The 25,563-nt window shown below is 41.4% G+C and overlaps 1 protein-coding gene across 2 annotated transcripts in view; it reads left to right on the top strand.

Annotated features, from left to right (window-relative positions):
• Positions 1-25,563, top strand: part of RFX3 (regulatory factor X3) — a 209,299-nt gene that overhangs the window by 135,997 nt on the left and 47,739 nt on the right. For both annotated transcript variants that reach the window (XM_048502924.1, XM_048502925.1), the window contains one exon: positions 16,054-16,312. In XM_048502924.1, the coding sequence (XP_048358881.1) occupies positions 16,054-16,312 (259 nt within the window). The remainder of the gene's footprint in view (positions 1-16,053; positions 16,313-25,563) is intronic.

Genomic DNA, 25,563 nt, shown 5'->3' with positions numbered 1-25,563 from the left:
GCATGCCACTCTTGAATTTTCAGAAAATATAGATGATTTATCCTTTCATTGCTATATTGTTTAGTTGGAATTACTACAACTATCTTTTTTTCCAGGGAGAAAAGTCAGAAAAAATGTATCTAGAGGGATAACATAGTGAGTCTACTTCAGAAAAGTTTTGTAGCACCAGATTAACAAACTTACAGTGGTTTATTTGACTTCAGTGGGCTTACATTCTTATTGTGGCATAAACGTTTGTGGACTGTAGCCTACCTCATTAACCTTCAAATCTCATACCAGAACATCTGTTAAGAAAGATCTTGAGTGGCAAAAAAAATAGAAAAAAGAGGTAGTGTTTTACACGTTTCTTTACAGCTATACACACAAATCATGCATCCTACCTCCATATTGTTTCAGTCTGATGTTGAAATTGCGAGAATTCTTTCCTTTCTGGAACAGAGAGCATAGTTTTGAAAATTGTGTTCTGTCTTTCCTAATCTGTTGGAGATAAGTTGCTTCCAATATACGCTCCCCCCCCCCCAGGGTAGAACCCCCATTCTCAGTTCTTTTCCTATCTTTGTTTTGAGATCTTTTGAGAGCTAGGAAGTAAAGAAAGTTCCACTTTGTTTTTAGTCTTTTTTAAAATGAAATTTTATTTATTTGCACATATGGGCAACACATTAAAAAAGTCCAAATCTGGTCCCCCCCTCAACTGTAATAATAATAAAAGAAAAAAGAAAACATGCACACACACATCCCTACCTCACTATGGATCAGAATGCGAATCTCGTTCCGTGCTTATGGTTAATATCTGCATTTTTCACTGTTAGTCCTTGTAAAACTACTCTAGTAGTCTAATACGCTGTTTTCATTTAAGTGTCGAACACTGTTATTTCTCTATTTGTGTATGTTTTCAATAAGTAGTCCGCAAAGGATTTCCAATCTTTAAGAAAATTGTCCATATTCTTGTCTTGTATAAACGTCATCGGCCTTGCAATCTCTGCTTATCCTATGACTTTCAAAATCCAGTCTTGCTTTGTTGGAATTTTATTGTCCCTCCATTTGTTGTCATATACATAAAAAGAGTTTAAAAAATAGGAAGAACAACAGATTAATGAAACAAAGCACAAAGAATTCAAAAGCAACCAGAGAACCATATAAAGACAAAAAATAAAGTGTAACTTCTGATGTGGGATTGAAGCGACTGCAGCTCTCTTTGAAGCAGAGAGACCCAGCTTGGGGGTTATCAGGTTTGAGAGGCTTCTCAAGCCTGATTGTCATCTCCAGATCAAGGAGATAGACTTGAGATCAACCACGTATCTCCTAAAGGTTTCCTCGGGGATGGGAGTGTTGGAGGACACTTATTTCTGCCCTAGAGTGAAACCTGGGAACGGGATCATCACCTTGGCTAAACCCAGCTGTGGAGAATCAAGTTGCTTCAAACCAGATTTCTTCTACCAAGATTCATCGTATGTGGATTTACAAATAAGAAGTTACTTCAGAATTGGAGAAAACAAAAAAGTACAAATATTTGCTGTGTGATGGACTTAAAGAACTAAAGACTTAAGGAACCTGCAATAACTGTGAGTTTCTTTTTTTTAAATTCAAAATGAGGAAAGGATCTTATTACAAAGTTTGGAAGCAAAAAGACTCTAGGTTTACTTAATTTTACTTAAACTTAAAGTAGATAAATTAAAATAAAAAGATGAATGAATATTGAAACTTGTGAGAATTGAAGGATTTGATTGGCCAGCAGATCAAAATATTTGTGTAAGGGGTAACGGACTGTGAGAATCTGAGAGGACAGGAATGCAGAAACTGGTGTTTGTCACATTTTAAAACGGAGTCGCTTTAAGAAAGGAGGGGGAAGAGCCCTTCTTTGACCTAAAGACGGAAAACTTCTATGACAACAAGATTAGAAATATGGACGCATCTGTGGCCAGAGAAAAGACTGTGGCGAGAAATATATTTAAGTATTAGAAAGTGCTGTTCGTGAGTTTTAAACTATGGCTAATAAGCATGACCCTACAAAGAAAAAAAAAACAGGAGAGACTCTGTAAGTCATTTGGTGGGGCCAGATGGGGAGCAGACCTTGATAAAATAAATAATGCAGATTTAATGAAGATGTTTAATAAACTGCATGATTTGTTAGAAGCAAATACACCAACCTCTTGGAAGTAAATAAGAAAGTAAATTTAATTGATGTCACCAGCAAGAACCTTACAGAGGATTAGGAATTAAGAACAGGTTAGATGGGTTGGACCAAAAAGTTCTGCATTTGGAAGAGGAGAATAAAAGACTCCAAGACCACATTGTTATGTTAGAATACAGGCAAAGAGAAAATTCTTTACGTCTCAAATCAATACCAGAAGTAGAGAAACAGCATATTATACAGTTACTTATCATAAAGCTGGCTCAGCTAGTAGATGTAAAATCTGAGCTAATTGAAGGGGAAATAGACAAGCCTTCCACATAAATTCAACTTATGCCAAAGAAAAGTTACCGAGAGATTTGATTGTCCAACTCTATCCAGGACAGGATACTGTAGGCCCACTTTGCAAACAACTTGATCATTGAGGGGACAAAGATCATAATCCTAAAAGAGGTCCCACCTAGATTTTTGAGTAAGAAAAGAGATTATAGGCACTTGGCTGAAATACTGAAAAAGGCTGATGTTCCATTTAGATGGGAAATTGCAGAAGGAGCCTCCCTCAATTTTAAAGGCAAAAGGTTTAGAATTCTGGAAACTCTGAAAGCAGAGGAATTTTTGTGTAAGTACAGAAACATAGAACAACCATAAAAAAACTAACCGCAATGGATTATAAAATTTTGTCATGGAATGTGAATGGACTTAATTCATTAGTGACAAGAAGGAAAAATTTTCATCTTCTCAGAAAACAAAATGTGGACATTATTTGCCTTCAAGAAACTCCCATTACAAAATGTGACAGTAAATACCTGGTGAACAAATTTTTAGGGCAAGAGACACCTTTATGGATAAGAGACCCATTTCACCCTCTGTGTAAAGGGCTTGATCACTTCCAACGTCTTAGTAGCATCTCCAGTCGTAGGAATCAATATGAGGCATCTAATAATATAAATATATAAAGGCTAAAAGTCATAAATACCATAAATATCATGTAAATAGGGTAATACTAAATTATAAGTAGAAAGAACATGTTCCAAAAATTATTAAATGAATAGTGCATAACAAGAATGTAAAAAACTATAATAAATATATTACATTACTGTTGTTTCCAGTAACTTCTCATAATATGATCAAAATATGATAGCCATTAGTCATTTTAGCTTCTCAGGAAAGTTCAGGATATCTTCTAGAACAGCGTTTCCCAAATGGTGGGTCGTGGGCACCTGCCGCTGAAACACTGTTCTAAAGCACAATGATTTGTCTTTTTGGCATTCCACCATATCTGTAAAACTCACATCCAACAGCATATTTTAAAGGAATCTAAGGCCCCTTCCGCACAAGCAGAATAATGCGTTTTCAAACCACTTTCACAACTGTTTGCAAGCAGATTTTGCTATTCCGCACAGCTTCAAAGAGCACTGAAAGCAGTTTTAAAGTGCATTATTCTGCATGTGCGGAATGAGCCTAACTTCTTGGTGTCAACTTTCTTAATTGTCCAACTTTCACACCCTTACATAGTAGCGGGGATTATTATGGCATGAATTATCTTGATCTTGTTTGCCAGCAACACATTCTTATGCTTAAAGATCTTTCTAGCTCCTTCATGGCTGCCCTTTCCAATCTCAATCTCCTTCTGATTTTTGGTTGCTGTATCCCTTTTGGTTGATGATGGAACCAAGGATTAAAACCGAAAATCGTGAACAATTTCCATTTCTTCATTGTTAGCCTTGAAATTATGTAATTCCATTGTAGTCATTACTTTTTTCTTCTTGAGGTTGAGCTGTAATTCTGCTTTAGAACTTTCTGTTTTAACCTTTATCAGTATTGATTTCAAATCTTGGCTATTTTCTGCCAGTAATGTGGTGTCATCTTCATATCTCAAATTGTTTATGTTCCGTCCACCAATTTTCACTCCACCTTCAGCTAAATCTAATCCAGTTTTCCTTATGATATGCTCTGCAAACAGACTGAACAGGCAGGGAGATAAATACTTGTTCAACACTTTTACCAATTGGAAACCATTCTATTTCTTCATATTCTGTCTTAACAGTAGTCTCTTGTTGATAGTATTGGATTTGCATCAGAATTATCAAATGCTGTGACACAGCCATTTCTTTTAAAACCAAAAATAGCTTTTCATGACCCACACTTTAAACAGCTTTACTGTAGCCTGTGAAACAAAACTGATTTTTTTCTGAAATTCTCTTGTATACTCCAGTAACCAGGGTAAATTTGCAGTATGATCTCTAGTGCCACTCCCTTTTCTAAATTCAGCATGAACATCTGGTATTTTTCATTCCATATATGGTAACAATCTTTGTTGTAAGATTTTGAGCATCACTTTACTTGTGTGAGAAGTTAATTTCATGGTCTCATAGTTGCTGTAGTCTTTGATGTAATTTTGATTGAAATGTTAATTGAGCATTTCCAATCTGTGACCAAGATGTATAGGCATATATTCAATATTTTTTCATTCCAAATGCAAGCTAGGATTGGAGGGTGATTCTAGACTTAAATTTTATGTACTATTTTAATTACAGGAAATTGAAAATGGAAGCTCTCCAGACAAAAGCAGTGGACTTGCATCCACAGAATCTCTGTACCTCACTAGACCTGACAGAAGTGTACTTACATGTACCAATCTGTCATGCTTATGGATGATTTCTCCAGTTCATGTATAATGGCCAACATTTTTACTTCAGGGATATGCCCTTCCATCTGTCTAATTCCCCATGTGTGTCCATAAAGCTAACTGTGAACATCATATCCACCCTTATTTCAACAGCCTAGCAATCAGATCTCCCTCATATGAAAATGCCGTTTCTGATTAGTGTTACTTACACTGCAGAATGCCTGAGCTGTTAGTAAAAACAGAAAAGAGATATCTATTTCCATTTCAGACCGGGAATGTTGAATCAATGCAAATTCTTTCTATTACCAGACAGAATCTAGAAGGTAACATTAGCAACTACATGCTTTGGCAGCCTGGTGTTTCTTGCCCATCTCCAAGAACTCAAAATCATAGCAACCAAGATTATTCCATATACTGGAACACAGTCCGTTGTTCTTCAGTGTATTTCTACTGTAGGTGTGGGGCATCTTGTATGGGTGTCTTCTCCACCAGTTGCAGAGAGACAGGAAATGACAAATTAATTATCCTTGTGCTTCCTGTGCAATCTCCGGGGTCGCTTTCCCTCAGTATTTTCCTGTCTCTGCAGAGAGCAGACGTGTTTTTTGGAGACTCTGGCAAAAAACCCTCTGTTTGTTTTCTGTTCGTCCTCTGTGTTTGTCTGAGGTTTGTCTCATAACCGGGTGAGTGCTGCGTTCCTGTTTAGGGAAGGGCTCCAGGATTAACTCTCAAAACAATTAACTCTCAATAGGGGATTAACTCTCAAAAACGCCCCAGGGCAACCCCTCGCTCTTAGAACCCCTCCCAAGCCGAAATGGAAGCTAGGTCTTTTTCCCCAGAGCGGGAGACTTTTGCAACCTCCGCTGCTGAGCGCACTCGCTCTGCAAACCCCGGGAAAGCCAAGAAAAAGTCAGGGGGAGCAAAGTCCACCTCGGCAAAAACAACCGCCAAAACGTCGGGCGCGGGAGAAACGGGCGCCCAGGAGCACGCGCAGTTGATCGCTCCTTCCAAGAAGAGACGTCTGCAAACGGACGGGAGTTTCGCGCCTTCCCAGGGCGCGCCCCTTGAGGGAAACTCCACGGCCGACTCCTCCAGCCTTCCCAGGGCTACGGAGCAGTCGTGCCTCTCTGAGGCTGGCATAGACGATCGCGCGGTTCTTCCCTGTGTGTCACTCAGGCAAGACCCGCAAAATCCAGAGCAGGGGAGCTCGGCTCCAGGACAAATGACTCCAGCTTCAAGCTGGATGAATGCGCCCCCTGCAGCCTTTGCAGAACTCCTCAGGAGGGAGATTGACAAAGCATTGGATGCTAGAGATCAAAGGCTTGCTGCTGCCCAACCCCAGCCTCTATCCTTTAGATCACGCAGTTCCCGCAGAGAGGACTCCGTTTTTCACAGAAGGGACCCCTTAGCCCTCCCAGAGGAGGAAGAAGAAGGGCTATCTAGCCTTGATGAGACTGTTGATGGGGAAAAATTCTCTGACTCAGAGGGGACCACTGAAACAATCCCTGAACAATCCACTCAGTTTTTCAAACTAGAGGAAATACAAGCCTTAATTTCCAAAACTATTTCTGCCCTGGATCTCCATGATCCTGAAGACGCAGAAGAACTCCTATCTCAAGCCTCGGCACCTGCCCCCAGGAAACCAATTAAAGGGTTCCCTAAAGGGAAGTCTGATTATTTACCCAAGGATAGTGAAGGAGGAAAGTTTTTCCCAGTTCCTGAATGCTTTTTAAAAAGGATTCAAAGGGAATGGATGAATCCCACCTCTCATAAAGGCTTGCCCAACAACTTTAAGAAAAAATATTTGATGCCTCAGCAATTCCACGTTCTCCTCCAAAACCCTCCCGTGGATGCCCCTGTGACGGTCTTGCATTCTGGAGCCTTGGTAGCCAAAGAAGGGGAAGGGAACATCAAAGACCCTCTGGATAGGAGATCAGAGGCGGCATTACGCAGGTCTCATGAATGGTTGGCAGCAGCCATCAAAACTTTGACCCCCTCCTCCACAGTGGCCAGAGCCACAATGGTGTGGCTGAAAAGACTCCTGGAAATGATCCCAGTCGAGGCTAAAGGTGTCAGGGAGGGTATAGAAAGAATTCTATCAGCAAACTCCTTCATAGCAGACGCCACCTTCGATGCCATGGCTTTAGTGGCAAGATCCATGGCTTCCAACATGATTGCTAGACGCAACGCATGGATCAGACCGTGGAAAGCTGACATTCAATCTAAGCACGTAGTGGCTGGATACTCTTACTATGGAGAAGCATTATTCGGTAAAGAGTTGGACCAAGTACTTGTCCAAACAAAAGATAACAAAAAGACAATGCCAAAATCTGTCAGCGGACCTGACAGATCGTCAAACACTAACAAATTTACTTTCAGATCGCACAAGACCCTCCCTAGGTCTCAACGCGATGGACAAAGAACAAATTGGCAAAACCAGCAGTCCTTTCGGAACTACAAACAACCACCTAAGCAGTTCAACAAACAAGGAAGAACCTTCAACTCCAACAAAAACAAGCAATGACTACCAAGCCATTCCGGTGGGAGGCCGCCTCCAATTTTTCCAGCACAGTTGGCAAGGAAATCACGTGGACAGGTGGACATGGGAAGTCATTTCCACAGGCTACGTGATAGAATTCAATATCATCCCACGCCATCATGTGATGATTTCACCACTTTCAAACGACCCGATCAAAGCCAACAGAACTTTGGAAGCAATCTCTCACCTATCAAAAATTCACGCGATCGAGCCTGTACCTACAGTGGAACTGTTCTTAGGGACTTATTCACATTTCTTTACAGTCCCCAAACGGAACGGGGACTGGAGAGCAATTCTGAATTTGAAACGTCTCAACAAATTTATTCGGGTCCCGAAATTCAGAATGGAAACTCTCAGGTCGATTACAGCTTCGCTTCGTCATCAAGACCTGCTGACATCACTGGATCTGACCGAAGCATATTTACACATTCCAATTCACAAATCCCACAGGAAATACCTAAGGTTCGCGGTCCAGGATCATCACTACCAATTCAAGACTTTACCGTTCGGGCTGGCCAGGGCTCCTCGGACTTTCTCGAAAGTGCTTCTGACCCCAATCATTCTACTAAGAGAACAAGGGGTACACATTTACCCTTACCTCGACGATCTGCTGATACGCTCACGTTCTATCTCCAAGGCCAACGAAGATACCAACGTAGTACAAAAAGTCTTGTCTCAACACGGTTTTATCATAAACAAAGAAAAAAGTTCCTTAACTCCCTCTACTCGTTTGGAACACCTGGGCGCCGTGTTGGACACAGCTCAAGACATGCTCTTTATTCCAGAAGAAAAGATCACAAAAATGCGCCAGACAACATTGGAAATCATGTCTGCCAAACGCAACTCCTTGCTGAAACTCGCAAGCTTGCTGGGACTTTTCATATCGGTAATCGATCTGACTCAGTGGGCACGACTACATGCGAGACCACTACAACACTTCCTTCGGGCATACCAACTTGACATCATCAACAAGAAAGACAAGCTTCTAACACTATCTTCAGAAGTTCAACAAAGTCTGCGATGGTGGACGTCTCGGTCCAACCTGAGACAAGGGAAACGATATCTACATCCTCATCGTCAACAAATATTTACAGACGCCAGCCTCCAGGGCTGGGGGGCCGCACTCAACCAACAATATGTCCAAGTATCTGGTCTCAGGAGGAATCCAAGTTGCACATCAACGTACTGGAGACTCGAATGATTCTCCTAGCTCTTCAGCATTTTCTGCCCCAAATTCATCATCAACATGTCATCATTCGAACAGACAGCGTAGCCGCCAAAATGCCTATCAACAACCAGGGCGGCTCCAAATCAGCCAAGCTTCACAGGGAAGCGACGAAAATCCTCCACTGGGCAGAGACAAACGTAGCATCCCTGGAAGCACTACACATCAAAGGGTCTCAGAACCTCACGGCAGATTGGCTAAGCAGGCAGAAAATATGCGAACACGAATGGCGACTCGACCCATCTGTCTTCGACCTCATATGCAAAACCTTCGGGCATCCGGAGATCGACCTGTTTGCCTCACAGCAGAACTCACAACTCCTGAACTTCATGACTCGGAATTACCATCCACAAGCAACAGCTTCAGATGCTCTAAACGCAGTGTGGCCGACAACTCTCCTCTACGCGTTTCCTCCGTTTCCGCTAATCCCTCGACTTCTGCGCAGGATAATAGTGGAAGGCACATCAGTGATATTAGTAGCTCCAAGATGGCCCAGGAGACCATGGTTCTCCACGATCCTGGAACTATCAGTCTCAGAGCCACTGACCCTACCAATCACGACCGAGTTCCTGACTCAGGGCCCTATTGTACATCCAGACCCCACATGGCTAAAGCTGACCACGTGGAACTTGAACGGACAAGCCTAAGAAGAAAAGGGTACTCGGAGCAAGTTACAGCCACAATTTTAGCGGCCAGACGTAATTCCACGGTCAGAATCTACAACTCCTCATGGAAGGCGTACGTCAGGTGGTGCCAACGTAAACAACACGATCCTATAGAACCGGCAACCACAGTTGTGTTGGAGTTCCTGCAAGGGTTACTCCATGGGTCTCAAATGTTCCACCTTACGCAGACAATTGGCAGCAATTGCTACAGTCCTCCCCCTCACAGACAACAATCCAATAACCAAACATCCAGATATCATGAATTTCTTGAGGGGAGTCAAATTATCTCAACCAGCAGTGATCCACAGGTTTCCCTCCTGGCGTCTACATTCGGTCCTATCGGCACTCACAAAGCCCCCGTTTGAACCCATCCAAACGGTACATATCAAATGGGTAAGGATGAAGACCTTATTTCTGATCGCCATAACGTCAGCAAGAAGAATCTCTGAACTGCGAGCTCTATCAGTAAACAATAAGTCTTGTGTCTTTCATAAAGACAGGGTGTGTCTCCGTACGGACCCCACATTTATTCCAAAAGTGAACTCACAGTTTCACGCTCGCCAGGAGCTCGTCGTTCCAAATTTTATGCCAAATCCCACTCATCCAAAAGAAAAATTATGGCACATACTGGATGCGCGCCGCGCCCTAAAAGCGTACATTATCAGAACGGAAAACATTCAGAAGTCGGAAAGTATGTTCATAAACATTCACCCTCCCAAGTCGGGGGAACTAATGTCCAAAGCAGCTATTAGCAACACCTTGAAAGCATGTATATGCGAAGCATACAAAGCTTCTGGTCTCACCATTCCCTTGGGAATCACCGCCCACTCAGTCCGTAATGCGGCTGCCAACGCGGCCTTTAGAAATCACGCATCGGTGGAAGACATCTGTAAAGCGGCAACCTGGTCGTCTATTTCCACCTTCGTTCGCCATTACAAAATTCAGTCCCTGGCCTCGGCAGAGTCAGCCTTTGGCAGAAGGGTTCTGGAGAGCATTATCGGGGACTGATGAAACCCACCCGAATTCGGGACACTGCTCTGGGAGGTCCCATACAAGATGCCCCACACCTACAGTAGAAGGATCCATTGGATACTCACCGTGAAGGGTCTTTCTACTGTAGGTTAGTGGGGCATCTTGGCCCTCCCTAGTTTCTATTAGTGCCCGATCATGCTCTCTACAGAAATGTGTTTGAAATTCCTTCAGGGAAGGCCTCAGACGGACAACAGTTTAGGGTTATTGTTCAGCCGTTGTTGTCTCCATGTTACTGTTATATGTTTGTGTTTACATGTTCAATACTACTGTGCCAGGTGGGGGAACTGAGGGAAAGCGACCCCGGAGATTGCACAGGAAGCACAAGGATAATTAATTTGTCATTTCCTGTCTCTGCAACTGGTGGAGAAGACACCCATACAAGATGCCCCACTAACCTACAGTAGAAAGACCCTTCACGGTGAGTATCCAATGGATCCTTTTCTGCCATTCCAGAGATATGAGGGATCACAATAGAGTAAGAAGGGGTCATTAGTTGAGGCACAACATGGCATGGTGGATAGTGCAACTCCCTTTTTAGATCTGCTCAAGTATACCATTATGATGGATGTCAGTCCTCTACAAACAAGCTGGTCCTTAGGCCAGGTCCAAAGTACATGGCCAGTGGAGGAGAAAAGCCTCAGCACCAGTCTGGTGGAATTAAGAACCATTTGACTGACCCTGTGCATTTTCAGAGACCTTTGCTGGACAACAGTGTGTGCCTCCTAACAGACAATATCATAGCCAAAGCACAAATAGGCTGTGAAAGGGACTGATCAAGCAGTCTTCTGGAAGAATAGTGCATTCTCCTGGCTTGGGCAGGGAGAACTTTCCATCTTTTAAAGCAGAACATATCAGTGGCATAAATTATGTAATGGCAGATTGGCTCAGCTATGCCTCCGATGAGACACCTGCATTTTGAATGATGCAGTAATGAGCATGAACAATATCAATGATAAGGTGATCTTGTAGAATGCAGGCAAGACTTCAGGAATTATACTGAAGAAATGGACACAAATATTTTCCTTAAAACAAACAAAAAAGAAACCGGGGTTTCCTCTGAAGTGCTTTCACATTGGAGAATAATGCTTTAATCACATGTCATCCACTTGCATGATGTCAGTGATTTATGTTTATGGTTATATCTTTATGTAGGTATTAAGTTTACAAGTCATTTGTTGCATTACTTGTAAGTTGCTTAATATATTGTGTAGCCAAGATATAGTGTTTCTTTAGTTTAGAGTTGCTTCAGCTAATATATATCTAGTTTACTTTCTGTGAGATTGGCTTAATTGCTATCAGGTTTAACTCAGAGAATTCTGCCTGAATCTTTACTTTTCTAACAGTTATGTGCATGATTCAATCAATCTGTAGAGCTATTTACATTTCTGTTGAACAGTCAACTTCCAGGGTTCTTCACTTGGTTCAGCTGGCCAGAGGCAGAGTAGGCAAGTGCTCTGATAACCACATGGTCACAAGGTACGTTGTATGCTTTCCCTCTTTTCCTATCATTCCAAAGATGCTCAGGTTGGAGAGGGAGAGTGTTTAACTCTTCCTTGGCCTCACCAATCATGGTTCTTGATGCCGAAAGTGATTCATTCAGCTTTTGAGAATTATTCTTATTTCACACATGATGATACATTCACTGCTTTTACATCCAGAATCAGAATGGCTGCATCATCTAGAGACTGAGAACTTCTGTTACAGATATGGCACTGGGTAATTGTCCCTGGCTTGGTTCTGGCTGTGTCAGGCACTGAAGCTCAAGTGTGCAGTTCTGAAAAGAGCTGCAAAAGCCTCCTTGGATGAAGGGGAGAAGCTGCATGTACTCCTGAAGCAATCTCTCCCAAGCAGGATCACATGGAAACACTCATGTAGCAGTCCTCTGGAGTTGAGAAACTGGAGGCAGTAGCAATCACCATCTTTTTCAACTTGAATTATTGACCCACTTTGGGAGGAAACATCCAAGCTATGTATCCCTTTCATATGGAATGAAGATAGAAAGAAACTGAGAGAGGAGTCCTTATTCTGCTGCTGGCAATCATAAGAACATAAGAACAAGCCAGCTGAATCAGACCAGAGTCCATCTAGTCCAGCTCTCTGCTACTCGCAGTGGCCCACCAGGTGCCATTGGGAGCTCACATGCAGGATGTGAAAGCAATGGCCTTCTGCGGCTGTTGCTCCCGAGCACCTGGTCTGTTAAGGCATTTGCAATCTCAGATCAAAGAGGATCAAGATTGGTAGCCATAAATCGACTTCTCCTCCATAAATCTGTCCAATCCTGACAAAAACTGAGAGATCTTCCTAAAAGGTACAGAATTAAGAACTACTGTAAAAAGTTTTTTAAAAAGAGTCTAAAGAAAGCTATATTAAAAGATATTTCCAGAGGAGGAGGCATTTAAGTGAGATTGCTGTTTTAAGGCAAAACCCCCAGATTCTCTCCCCCTCTCAGTTGGCTGGTTTCCTAAACAAAACCAGAAAAGAAACTACTTTACTAATATATCACCAGCCAGAGAATAAATTTGAGCCCTGCATGAAGTTACTGAAATGTTGGAAACATGTAGTGGATCTTGTGGGCATGGCAGCAACCAGAAAGGGATCCATATCTTTTTAAATAACTGAAATAACTGCAAATCTTAAGAGCATATCTGCCGGTCTAAAGAATAGATTTCCTTATTTCCTGTCAGTAACAACATACTGCAAATGATGCTACAGTTCAGGAAAGATATGAAAGATATGAAATATCGATTCCAAAAAGCAGCACAGATAGAGGAAAAAGTGGGAAATACCAAAGAGGAAGTAAAATCCTTAAAGCAAGAGTTGGACTCTGTACATCCGGATGTTAAAATGCATGACTCAATCATTTTTTGATTGGAATGTCAACTCAAAGAGAAGGTCTTGAGACTGAGAATGGTACCAGAGGATTCAAATCCAGCAAAAGAGGAGTAAAATAAGAACATTGTTTCAGTCCTGGCCAATCATTTGAAGATAGAAGAAGAAGACATGGTGTCTGAGATTGAGAAAAATTTACAGTTTCATAAAAAAAATCCCAAAGTGAAAGGACTATGCAGAGACATTGTCATCTATTTCCATTCTAAAGAAATGGTAGGACAGATTCTGGAAGCACACAGGAAACCAACAACCATGATAGAAGACAAGAAAATCATTGTGATGAAGGCGATTCCCTTAAGAGTCCTACTGAAAAGGAAAGATAGTGCATTTCTGGCAGCCATTTTGAGAAAGAACCACATCAGAATTGCATGGCTTTGATCAGAAGGGTTTTTCTTTACATACAAGGGACAACAGCAAAGAATTATTTCAATAATGAGTGCTGAAGAGATCTGAAAATTTTTAAAAAGACTCTAAATGAAAATGTTTTGTAAGATTAATAAAAGATCTAATAAGAGGGGAAGAAAATGGGTCTATTGCTAGGCTGGGAGGGTAAATTCTGTTATAAGGTTAAGAGAAGGGGGATAAGGGAGGGATAGGGGATCTTATGTTCATGTTAAAAAGGAGAAAAAAATTGGCCATGGGAAACTTAGGAGGATAAGAGGTTTTTGTTTTATTTATGATAAATTGCCTCAGTTTTGAAGTTGATACATTAGAAAATGTATATTTATACAAAAAAAGAGGACTCTAAGTTGAACTTGAAAGTTAATAAACCATGAAGAAATGTGATGGATAAGATCAACAGCAGGGTATGGACAGGAAGTCATTTAGTTATATATAATCTTTGTAGTTTATGTAGTATTAACCTTCGTTTTGTAAGAAATTTAGGGTGAATGGATCACCAGTGTCTTTCCCCTCCCAAGTTATAATTTTGTTGTGGATGTTATTAAATTAATAGAAATGCTTTTTCAAAAAATAGAGATTGAGTGGCAAATTCGGGCTCATTCCGCATAGGCCAAAAACAGCAGTGTGAAAACGGTGTAAAAGGATTTAAAACGGTGTAAAAGGGTTTATACTGTTTTCACACCGTTTTCACACCACTGTTTTTGGCCCATGTGGAATCAGCCTCTATTTCAGCTTGGTTTTTCAGAAGAATTTGCCAGAATTGTAATAGTTTCAAGGAAGTCTTCTGCTTCTAGGACATATTTCTCCATTTAGGCTGCTTTTTCTTTATGATAAAGAAGAAAATCATAGTATTGCAGAGGACTTTAGTCCTTTTTTTAATTTGACCTGGTTCAGTTACTCTGCAGGCAACACCTTTAACATCTATTCTTGCCTACAGAGATGGGATTCCAATATCTAGACATGTGCACATGAAGTGTTTTTTTTTTAATATGGCTTCACTGTCCTGTGCTCTGGTAAAGCATCATCTTCCATGTTTCTGTTTACAGGCTCTTATGAGACCACCCATTGGAGCCTCTACAGAAAGTCACCTTAGAGCATCTCACATTCAAGGTTCTGTTTGTGATTGTGACAGGGATGGAGGGAGAGGAAACTGCGCCCGGGGCACAACCTGCCCATGCGCGCCCTCACCTCACCCCTGTCCCGATTCGCCCATGCCCCCTTATCCACCCATGTCCAGCCCCTGGGAGCAGGGTCGGGGGGTGATTTTTTTGCCTCTATGTGACATCAGTGGTGCGCGCCCGGGGCATGGTGCCCTCCCACTTTTGCCCCATTGCAGCTTCGCCACTTTATTGTGACTATGAGGAGTATCAGAATTCAGTGAACTATCTATTCGACTGAAATTGTGTGTATCCCATGATATTAAAGTCATCCTTTGACCTGACCTCATAGCTGTCCCAAAGGCCAATTCACAAGAAATAAGCCTAGATTCATATTGTCTCATCTGTTAAGAGATGGCTTGTGCTTTCTGAGTTTATGCAGAGCCCTGTCCACATATGTTGAAATAATATCTGACTTTCATAAGTCAGAGTCTCTGTTGCCTTTTCTCTTCTTGTAAAAGTGAAAATAGTTTCCAAGACCTCCCGAAGCAAATGGTTTCAGGAGTGTATTGTTAAAGTATAAAGTAGAAAGTATTTATTCAAATGCAAGATTAGGGTTTTTCAGATATATATGTCATCAAAAAGAGCGGGTCTTACATTAACTTGTCAGTTGCTCTGCGTATATGTGCATTTGTTCCTGGTGCTTTAACTGTTAATGTGTTCTGTTGCAATGTTTGAATTCTTTATGTTCGTTATTTCATAGTTGCATGTGTAATTTGTTTTTTTATGGAAGTTACTGAACTGAGAATGCATGTTCTACTTTGAGAGGTGATTTTTTGCAACTCTTTTTCTGCCTGCAATTGCTTAAGGAAGGTAGAACCCAATATTTAAAATGATGCTTTTAGTTCCATATAGAAGGAACCTTCCTAGATAGAAATATATATTCTGTTCCAAATCAAACTTCCTTTCCTATCACTAACCGTAGATTATCTGTTTTACTATATTTCCTTTTGCAAGGAATATATTCACATTCTGATCTTAGAGTGTTGGGTGGTTTGAGTATAAGACTTGAGTATAAAACAGTGGTGAACTTTATACTTTGTGTTCCTGTTCTGTTTTGCTATTAGCAAAAGGTGTGTCACATTATTTTTAGTTCACCGACTGATATCCTCCCTGCAGAGTTCCTTCATTTTGAGACCATTAAAATCAATGGCCTTATACTGAAGTAATTTTTCATAGGATTGCACTGTGAGAATAATACTCGTTTACTCTGTTTTTATTCCTTCTTTGTAATAGCTGTTGCAAGAAAAGAATTTATTATAAATTATAAGATAAAAATACCTTGTACCCTATCATATTTGTTTGTAGCAGATATACCCTCAGCTCCACAAAGACAAATTGACTCACTTTACTTATAATCAACTGTTTTCCTTTTCTCTTCCTTAAGACGAACAACTACGTACCCTTACACAGAAACTCAGATGTACAGCCAAAACACTGGGGGGAATTACTTTGATACCCAAGGAAGTTCTGCACAGGTGACAACAGTGGTCTCTTCTCACAGTATGGTGGGAACTGGAGGCATTCAGATGGGTGTCACTGGAGGACAGCTTATCAGCAGCACTGGAGGTACCTACCTGATTGGCAATTCAATGGAAAATTCAGGCCATTCAGTGACTCACACAACACGAGCCTCCCCAGCTACAGTAAGTAGTTTAGAATATATACCTTTATATCTAGATGCTTGGTCCTCGTTTCCATTGTGTTTGTTTTAAGTTATGGAAGTCATGGGTTTGCTTAATCTACAAAATACTGTTGCTGCACAATCTGTGTTTATTTCAGTGCAGGTTACTCAAGAGCCTTGAAATATTAACAGCTACACAGCAACAGCACACAGTATTTTGTCCCACATAATTTCTACCAGCTGTACAAAAATGTATGAGTAGTCCCACAGCCTTCATCAGTGTTATTTGTGTGTACAAAAATTGGCAACCTTGGAGATTTAAAAATATATATATTTCTTTAAAATAAATATAATGATGAGTATATAATGATTGAATTTCCAGTGTTGCACTTTCTGGAACAATATTCCTTTCACCTCTAAATTGAATATCTGGTATATATGTGCATGGAAAAAGACCACGATTAGCTAAAATCTTGGTGCAGTTTGCCATTGAAATGCATTCAAACTTTTGTGTTAAGAAAATAGGGAGAAGGATTTGTCATGCAGATTTGGAACTTTTTGAAAACTTGCAAAGTGACAGTTAGTGCCACAGATGAAACCAGCTTGTGAGAATTTGGAATTCCTTATTTAGAAAGCAGGCCTGTTTAGTTTTCAGTTTCATCCTTACTAAATAGTCTCAATATAAATTTTCCATATTGTGATTCTAAAAAGAAAGAACCAATTTGGGGAAAGCTATATTTGTAGGATATGCACAAGGAGGCAGAGAAAAACCGGAAAGTCTTAACCAATTGCTGAATGGGATTAATGTAAGATAGAGGGTCAGTGAAGTTTGTGCTGTGGCCTTGGTCAGTGGGAAGCCACAGGGAGCCCTCACATGAGTACGGTCTTCACATAGTAAGTACAATAAAAATAGTAGCAGCAGAATCCAGAAGGCAGGTGTGGAATTTTCATATGAAAACCTGGATTTTGATTTCTGCCCTATACTCAGGGGAGGGTCTGTGGCTCAATGACAGAGCACCTGCTTGGCATGCAGAAGGTATAAAGTTTTATCTTCAGCATTTCCAGTTGAAAAGATCAGGAAGTAGGTGGTGTGAAGTTCCTAGCCTAAGACCCTGGATACCTGCTGCCAATCTGAGTAGGCAATACAGACCCTGATAGACCATTGGCTTGATTCAGTATAAGGCAGCTTCATATGTCCAAGTGTTTCTCTCTGGGCCGACTTTCAGGAGCATTCTTTTCAGGGACTGAATCTTCTGAAGTGGCATCTAAGGAAGTAAAAGAGATGTAATTGAAAGAGGAAATTGAAAATAGCATTACAGAAATCCCTAGATCCTGGCTTAGAAAGTTTTTAAGAAACAATTTCAAACACAGAGCTGTTAATGAAGTATTACCAAACCCCAGCATTTAAAATGAGATTGGTTTCCTCCCCCCACATCAACTTTGTGATATTTTTCAATGTTATATTTGTTCCTAAGTTTAAAGATAATATTTCAGGTGCATTTCATTTTCTCTTTATAACTGTGGGAGGTATACTGACTTTTAAAAATAGACCTCTCAGTTTGTTTTTAAAATGTTTTAAAAACTACATGGTTTAGAGTAAACTTATCAACTGATGACGCTGTACATGGCAAACCATAATTGTATCACATGCCATCTGTTTTGGTAAATTAAAAAAAACTGTTCTGCAGAGCTTTCAAGAGATAGAAATTTTCCAGCAGATTGTGTGCTTTTTAATATTATGACTAATTGGTATTAAAATAGCAAAAGAGAAAAAGAGTGGCTAGTAAATTCAGCTTTCAGATATGCTTCCATAATGTGAATTATTGTTATTATTTTTTGCATCAACAAAGTCAGATTTTTTTTCTTCTAGAACACCACTATTCTGAAAAATACAAGAACCTTGCATAATTTCTTGGTGTTTCTCTAATAGGAACACTATATGGAACCTTACATTACCCTGATAAATATTTTGTAAGGAAACAAAGTCTATCAAGTTAGTTGATACCATCAATGACTATTATTTTTTTTGGGGGGGGGGGGATTTTATCACCTAATACAAGTTTAGTATTTGAAAAATCACAACTTTTAACAGTTACCAAATGGAAAATGCTGTAGTGGCAGTCATGGGAACAGGTGAACCTTAAATACATTAGATTACATGTTTGAACAGTTTGCTATTATTTCTTTCTGGATCATGTCATTGAGAACTAAACTTGATGCTTGAAGGATAGAGAAATAATATCTCCAATTGTGTACCATGTTTGTTGGGGGGAGTTAAGAAGGAGTTTCATTGCTTCATTGCCTGTTGACTCAAAGATGCTATCTTAAATAAAAAGGCTTGAGGACAGCCGCAAGCCTTTAAGAAGGCAGGCAGATGATAGTGGGGCAGTAAAGGCTTTCATTATTAGAACCAAATTTCAAAAGACAGAACTTTTTTCATATCTATAACCTCATATAATAAGGGGACCAGGATCTTGACACTCCAGCAAATTCTTAAAAGACTGTACAGTGGAAACATATAGGGCCCAGGGGCTAAGCCCTCCAGCAGGCATAACTGTGAACTCATTGTGAGTGTTGCTACAAATGCATCACTAATCAAAAGCACCTTAGTTGAGGAAATTTAGAAGGCCACCAGCTGGGTGTTGATTTCTACCTTTGTAAGACATTACAGAATTAACAGCTGTTGCTCAGCCGATGCAGCTTTTGGCCAATGTATTACAGCATGTGAAATAGAGTGTGTAACAGCCTGCTTTATGCATGGGCACTGCTTGAGAAGGTCTCACAAGATGTCCTCCAGCTCAGGGAAAGAACGACCATTTGTACTCATAGTGAAGGGTCTTTCACCCCTGAGCATAAGAGGACATATTGGCCTCCCTGTTCTCATCCTCTTCTGATATGATGCTTATTTGAAACATGTTTTTCAGGCAACAGTTAGTGATTTTTTAGCATTCTTTCCTGTTTCCTTTATCAGTTTTTTCTTCACAAATGTTCTCTGCTCTGGGCAAGTTGCGTGTTCTTTCTGAGTTAAGTTGAAGGTCTGAATACTGCTGTTCAGAAAGACCAAAACTGAAGAGCAGGGGGCTTTCCCCAGGGAAACCGGAAGTAGAAAAAAAGTTGATTTCCTGCCTTCCTGGCTAAATGGTGGACAACACCCTCAAGATGTCCTTTTATCCTCAGGGGAGAAAGATTCTTCATGGTGAATACCAATGGTCATTTTGTACCTTACATTTGATCATATTTATTTAATAAAAAGCATAGCAAATGTATATGTTCTGTATATGAAAAAAATTATAGAGTAGTGTCCCATTATTGTTCTTTTCATGCAATACAGGAATGTGATGGGGTCCTTAATTGTTACACTGAATTAATTACCCCACTCCTGCCAATTTATCATTCAGCTCTTGTACATGGAATCAGAAGTGTTGACTCTTGGCTCTCTCATTGAAGATTTCCTGTCTGGCATAATTGGAAATACTGGTTAACTAATAAGTTGAATATCTCAGTTCTTGTGGCTGCAGCTCATGGGTTGAGAGTTGGATGATCATTCTGGCAGCATTCAAGAGTTCACATCTCGCTGGTTGCTGCAAGACCACCATCCAGAGGATTTTCCAAATGTTGTAGGGACCTTGAAGCGAGGTGCCTGTCCTGCTCATAAGATTCATACTTACTAGCTTAGAGGCTAAATTGCTGAGAAGCTTCTTAAAAGCAAATCAATTACCAAAGAAAAACAAGGAAGATGTTTTCCCCCATGTTCTTACTAGGGCTGAGTTCCTGTTAAATTTAAAAAGCTTTTTGGACATCAAAAATAGAACCATTTGTATGGTTGTTTAACTGTAACGCAGATGTCTTCACAGATGTTTTGGTATTTTAGCAATGAATCACCTTGGTTTTCTCTAAAGAATTTTTGGGTTTTTTTTTACTGCACTCAAAGATTTAGACTTATAGTTTTACCATTTCTGAATATTTGAACAGAATGTGGAGGACGGTATGAAACCAGCTTTTGGCTATTATCTCTGTTCCTTGAAGCAACTTGATAGATTTATAGTAGCTTATGCTGCATCTCTTCCTTGTCTTTCCTATCTCATTAATGGCTGTCTACTTATTTAAAATCTGTCATCCAAAAGAACTGCAACATTTTATAAAAACCATTGAAATTGGCAGAAAGAGAATAGTTTTTTCCCCACGTTACTAGCATTTATGGCTTAAGAGACAGACGTCTGGGGACCACCTGTACTGTAATTAGGGTGGTACCATGGGAGGAATAATACTAATGTGGAGAAAGAAGTAATGTTGACTCCCCTTGAAGTGTTTCACATTACTCGGACAGCATGGGATGGACCTATGCGACAGAGGTTTCTGAGTCAGCACAATAATATAGCAATAGCCAAGAAAGGGAGCTGTGGAAAAATAGAAGTAAGCAAATATGTGTATACATTTACTTCATTTACATAATTCAAACTAACTCTTTGTAACCTGATAACTAGACAATTTTGCTTTGAGAGAATCCAGTTATTTTTATCATATGTATTCTGTGAAGCAGAAAAAAAATCTTTATAACTAATACTGCAAGTCCTTCTCTGCCCCTCCTCTTCTGATGAATGTTCTTTCTGAGTGATGTTTTTTCAGCATATGGAGTGGTGAAATGTGTGCACATGTATTAAACAGGCATCTGTTTGTGTGCAAAATAATATCCACTCTCACATTTTCATAATCATTCACATATTAAATAACAGTTGTGTGAATTTTTGATACAACATGCTCCATAAGAAAAGGTTAAAGAGGAAAAAAGTCTATAATCAGAACTTGAATACTAAAACCAAAAAATGGGTCATTCTCGCATTCATTCAGTATTTAAAAAAAATGTTTGATCGCGTGCAAAGCCAACACAAGATAGACATGCGTAACATTATTCTAAGATTGGGAGTCCTTGACTGACATCATTAGGTTTTTATTGGCAAGTCATTCTTTACAAAAGTTTTATTTATAGCCATAGAAGGGTCGCTTTAGAACTGCAGAGTGTTTAGGAAGCTTACTCTCTACAGAGCTAGAAATATTCCAATATAGTTGCACTGGCTGTTCTGAGAATGTGCCTTTATCCAGTGAAAGATTGAAAGTAGACTGACCTAAGCAACTCTGCTGAGTTGTGCAAACCATTTTGTTCTGTATAAATTTGGACAAATCTCTACCAAAGATAATTTGATACAGCTACCTGAAGCTTTTATTTTTTTCCCCCTCTCACATTTCTAACAGATCTTGCTTAGAAGAGTTTGCAGGCATGGTTGCTGTGTTCCATACGTTTAAAGGGAATACATTAATTTAGACAGTAGCTGCCACAAAGCAAATTCATAAAATCTCCTCTAAATATGTATGGCTGATCTGGTGCCATTTCCAGCAGGCCTTGTAGCTTGCATACAGCTGATGGTTTCAAGAAATTTCTGCAGTGGGCATAACTGCATCTCACTTTTCTCACCCCCATCCCTCCTTCCCCTTGCATAGTGAGAACAATTGAAGGCCTTTTTAGTTTGAGAAGCCCTCAGTTAAGCTCCAGCTTGCCATTGAGTGAACACTGAACACAGAAGTTTGACCAAACTGACAATGTAAAATTGGGATTAAACTGAGGTTTTCAGTTCTCCCCTGAGGACATCTTGTGGGTGTTTCCCACCATCCAGTCTGGGAGGCAGGAAATTATTTTTCTTTCCTCTTCCTGTTGGAGTGGGAACACTGCCTCAAGAAGAGAAACATGCAGCTAGGTTACCTGTGCTAATTCTTGACACTTCCAGGCCTTATTTCTTAACTCTACTACTTTTTTCACTCTTATCTATTATCTTTCTGTCTCTTTTTCTGTCTCATCTCTTCCTCCTTTTCATATCCTGTTGGGAGACACTCTCTTTGCCTACAGTCAACCTTTTTTTGAGGGAAGTTTCTTTACTGGCGAGATCAGCATGCAGAGGGGTTACAATTCGGAGTTACTCTATGAAGAAGATATGGATTGCCCCCTGGAAGCTGGGGCACTCAGGGATTCTGTGGGCTTGCCATCGTGACTGTCCCATTGGCCTCTGATGTTGTGGCAGCCAGCTTGGTGCCTGAGGCAAAAAAGCACACAAAAGAGAAGACGCACTACAAAATGGCCACCCCACCAGCGTTCCTTGCTGCTCCTGAGGTTCCAAGATTTCCAGCAGGCCAACAGAGGGCTCCAACATGAGTGAGGAGGCTTGAAGCGCCCAACACCATGTGTCTCCAACAGCTTATCGAACTGGTAACATAGTCCCTCTGGGTTTCCCACCATTGCCCAATGATTTCTATGACTTCATTATGACTTCTATGACTTCATAGTCATTTCCGTGATCATGCAGGGCATTCCTGGATTGGATTGCAGATCTCAGAGTCTTGTGACCCTCTCGCCCTCCAAAAGGGCCTCTAGCCCACATAGGGTGGAGGATAGAAGGGAATCCAGCCCTAAGTGAAAGGACTCCATGGGCAGGGGGGTGGAAGGAAGTCATGGCCCACCAAGGCTGCTCTCAAGAGAAGTCATCCAGGCCCTGCCAGAGCTCCCCCTCCAGTCTTTGAGGGCAACTTGGAGTCTAGGGAAGAGGGAGAGTTTTTTTCTCTGAGGAAGGGGAGATAGACTCTGAGGTGCCAGAAGAGGATGCACATTACTTTAGATCAGAGGATTATCAATACCTCTTATCCAAGTGCAAGGAGTTTTTTTCCCCGTGGCATCTCCAAGAAAAAGTCTTCCCATTCCCCCTCTTCTTTGAGAACAAGCTGCTGGCTAAGTTGAAGAAACCCATGGCAAATAGACAATTCTCTAACGTTTAAAAGTTGTATGGCTCTCCTCCCTGCGCTGATGAATTCCTATAGGTGCCTCTAGTGGACTCTCCAGTTGCCACTGTTCAATCCTTCTGTTTAGTTCAATTCAGATGGAGGTGGCCTGGTTCAATTCTCCTTAGATGGAGGTGGTCACATCAGAGATAGTCTGGACTGATGAGCAGATCACTATACTAGAAAGACCCATGAAGGTCTTGCAATGGTGATTAAAGCAGCCTCCATTGTGTTCATAGTAACCAAGGCTTCAATTGTGTGGGCACAAAAGATCCTCTAGCTTCTCCCTCAAAGAGACTGTTGCCTGTGTGAAGTGACCAGCCGCCTCCTCAAGTCAGTGGCTTTCTCAGCAGATGCCATTCTCAATATTGTTGTCTTCACGGGTTGAGCTATGGCCTCTAACATGGCCACTCATCATCTCCTGTGGTTCCAGGTATGGCAGGCCAATCTCTACTTGAAAAACATTGTTTCTGCGTATCCCTTTCAAGAGGGGAAGCTGTTTGGGAAAGCCTTGAACTGGTCAAAACTAAGGTCATGCCAAAAAGTCTCCACCATTCAGATAGATGATCCTCTGGTCAGCAGTTCTTTTATTTCCAGCACACCCTCCACAGGTATCATCAGGACTTCAAGGGAGCCTCCTGGATTCAGCCGAGACAACAGTTGCAGAAGGGACCACTCAGGTGCAAGTTCTCACACAGGATTGACTCCTTGGGCAGTCCAATGTCCATTTCCATCTGTATTCGGATGACATTCTGCTCTAATCTCCAGCCTTGGCCCATGCAGAGAGCGACTTGCGGAAGGTTTTGACCTGTCCACAGGAACACAGATTCTTAGTGAACCTTGCCAAGAGCTCACTTGTACCTGCTCAGAGGCTTGAACATCTCAGAGTTATCATTGATACCTCAGTCAACAATTTTTTCTACCCCCAAAGAAGGAACCAAAAATCAGGGAATTGGTGTTGAACACCATCTACAGCAACCTCATTGCCATACTCCAACTTCATGTCCTTGTCCTCTCTCCTGGGTCTTCTGACTTCCACCATAGATGCCATTTAGTGGGGGAGATTCCATATCAGTAGCCTCCAGCAGGTGTTAGCCTCCTATCAGGACAATATCATCCAAAAGTGCTTGTTCCCTATTCAGGTTCCTTAACAGATAAAATGCAACATGAGGTGGTAGACGAAGTCCTCAAATCTTCTTCAGGGTAAGTGCTACTGGATACCTCATCAAGTCCAACTTTTCACAGATGCCAGCCTCCAGTGGTGGGATGTCTCTGTGGAGGACTCTCCAACCCAAGGCCTTTGGTCCTCCAGGGAATTCTCCCTACCATTCAGTCATTTAGAGATGAGAATGGTCTTTCTAGCTCAGTATTTCAGCAGAGATTTGTGGGACGCACATTCTTATCTGCCACCAAGACATACCTGAACCACCAAGGGGGCTCCGACTCATTATCTCTCTATCAGGAAGCATTCAAGCTCCCCACTGTTGCATAACACTCATTCCTGTCATTACAAGTGGAGCACATCAAGAGAGCAGCAAATCTTAAAGCAGACTAGCTGAGCCACCAGGAGATCCGGGTGGATGACTGGAGCCTCAGGAAAGGGTTGTTCGACTGGTTGACTGGGTGAAACCTGGATGTTCTGGAAGATTTATTTGCAACTCCAAACGATACTCAGACCCCATGTTTCTTCACCCGATACTTCAACAAGAAGGCAGAAGCAACAAATGCCTTGACCTCTCCTTGGTCCAACACTCTGCTGTATGCCTTTCCTCCCGTGCCAATCTTCCTGAGGTTCCTGAGGCAAATAGCCATCTTGCAGGTGGAGGTGATAGTTGTGAACCCAGATGGCCAAGAAGGTCTTGGTACTCAACACCTCAACATCTGTCAATTCCACCTCCATTGGAGATTCCGACCTCTTGGGACATGCTACAGTGAGGGCCAATATATCATCTGGATCCCTTCGGCATGGATTTAAAGGGAGAATCTGAGGTCCCCAGTTTAAACATTGAAAGTGATGCTGTTTCAGGGTGGGGGATTATCCACCCCAAAACATCATCGCTTTCAATGTTGTTTTAACTGGGGCCCCCAGATTCTCCCTTTAAGGTGGATTTAAAAGGAGAATCTGGGCTCCCTAGTTTAAACACCATTGAAAGTGATGCTTTTGGGGGGTGGATTCCAGCAGCTTCCCATTGGGGGAGGGCACACAATACTCAGATTTTGCACTGGGATCCATTTTCCCTAGCTACGCCTCTCCCTGGACAGGAGGGCAGAAGGGGCTGCCGGCTGGGAGCCCAGCCGGTGGGGGGGGGCAGGGCAGGGGAGTCTGCCATCCCTGGCCTTGGACAGCTGCTTTTATAAACACTGAGGCCGGGGTGGGACTTGGGGAGACATAGCCACGCCCCCAGGGGTGGGTGGGGGCATGGCCCCACTCCCAACCCCATAAAAATCTAT

The sequence above is a fragment of the Sphaerodactylus townsendi genome, linkage group LG07 (genome assembly GCF_021028975.2).
Source record: "Sphaerodactylus townsendi isolate TG3544 linkage group LG07, MPM_Stown_v2.3, whole genome shotgun sequence".
NCBI lineage: Eukaryota > Metazoa > Chordata > Lepidosauria > Squamata > Sphaerodactylidae > Sphaerodactylus > Sphaerodactylus townsendi.
This window is presented reverse-complemented; position numbering and strand designations above follow the sequence as displayed.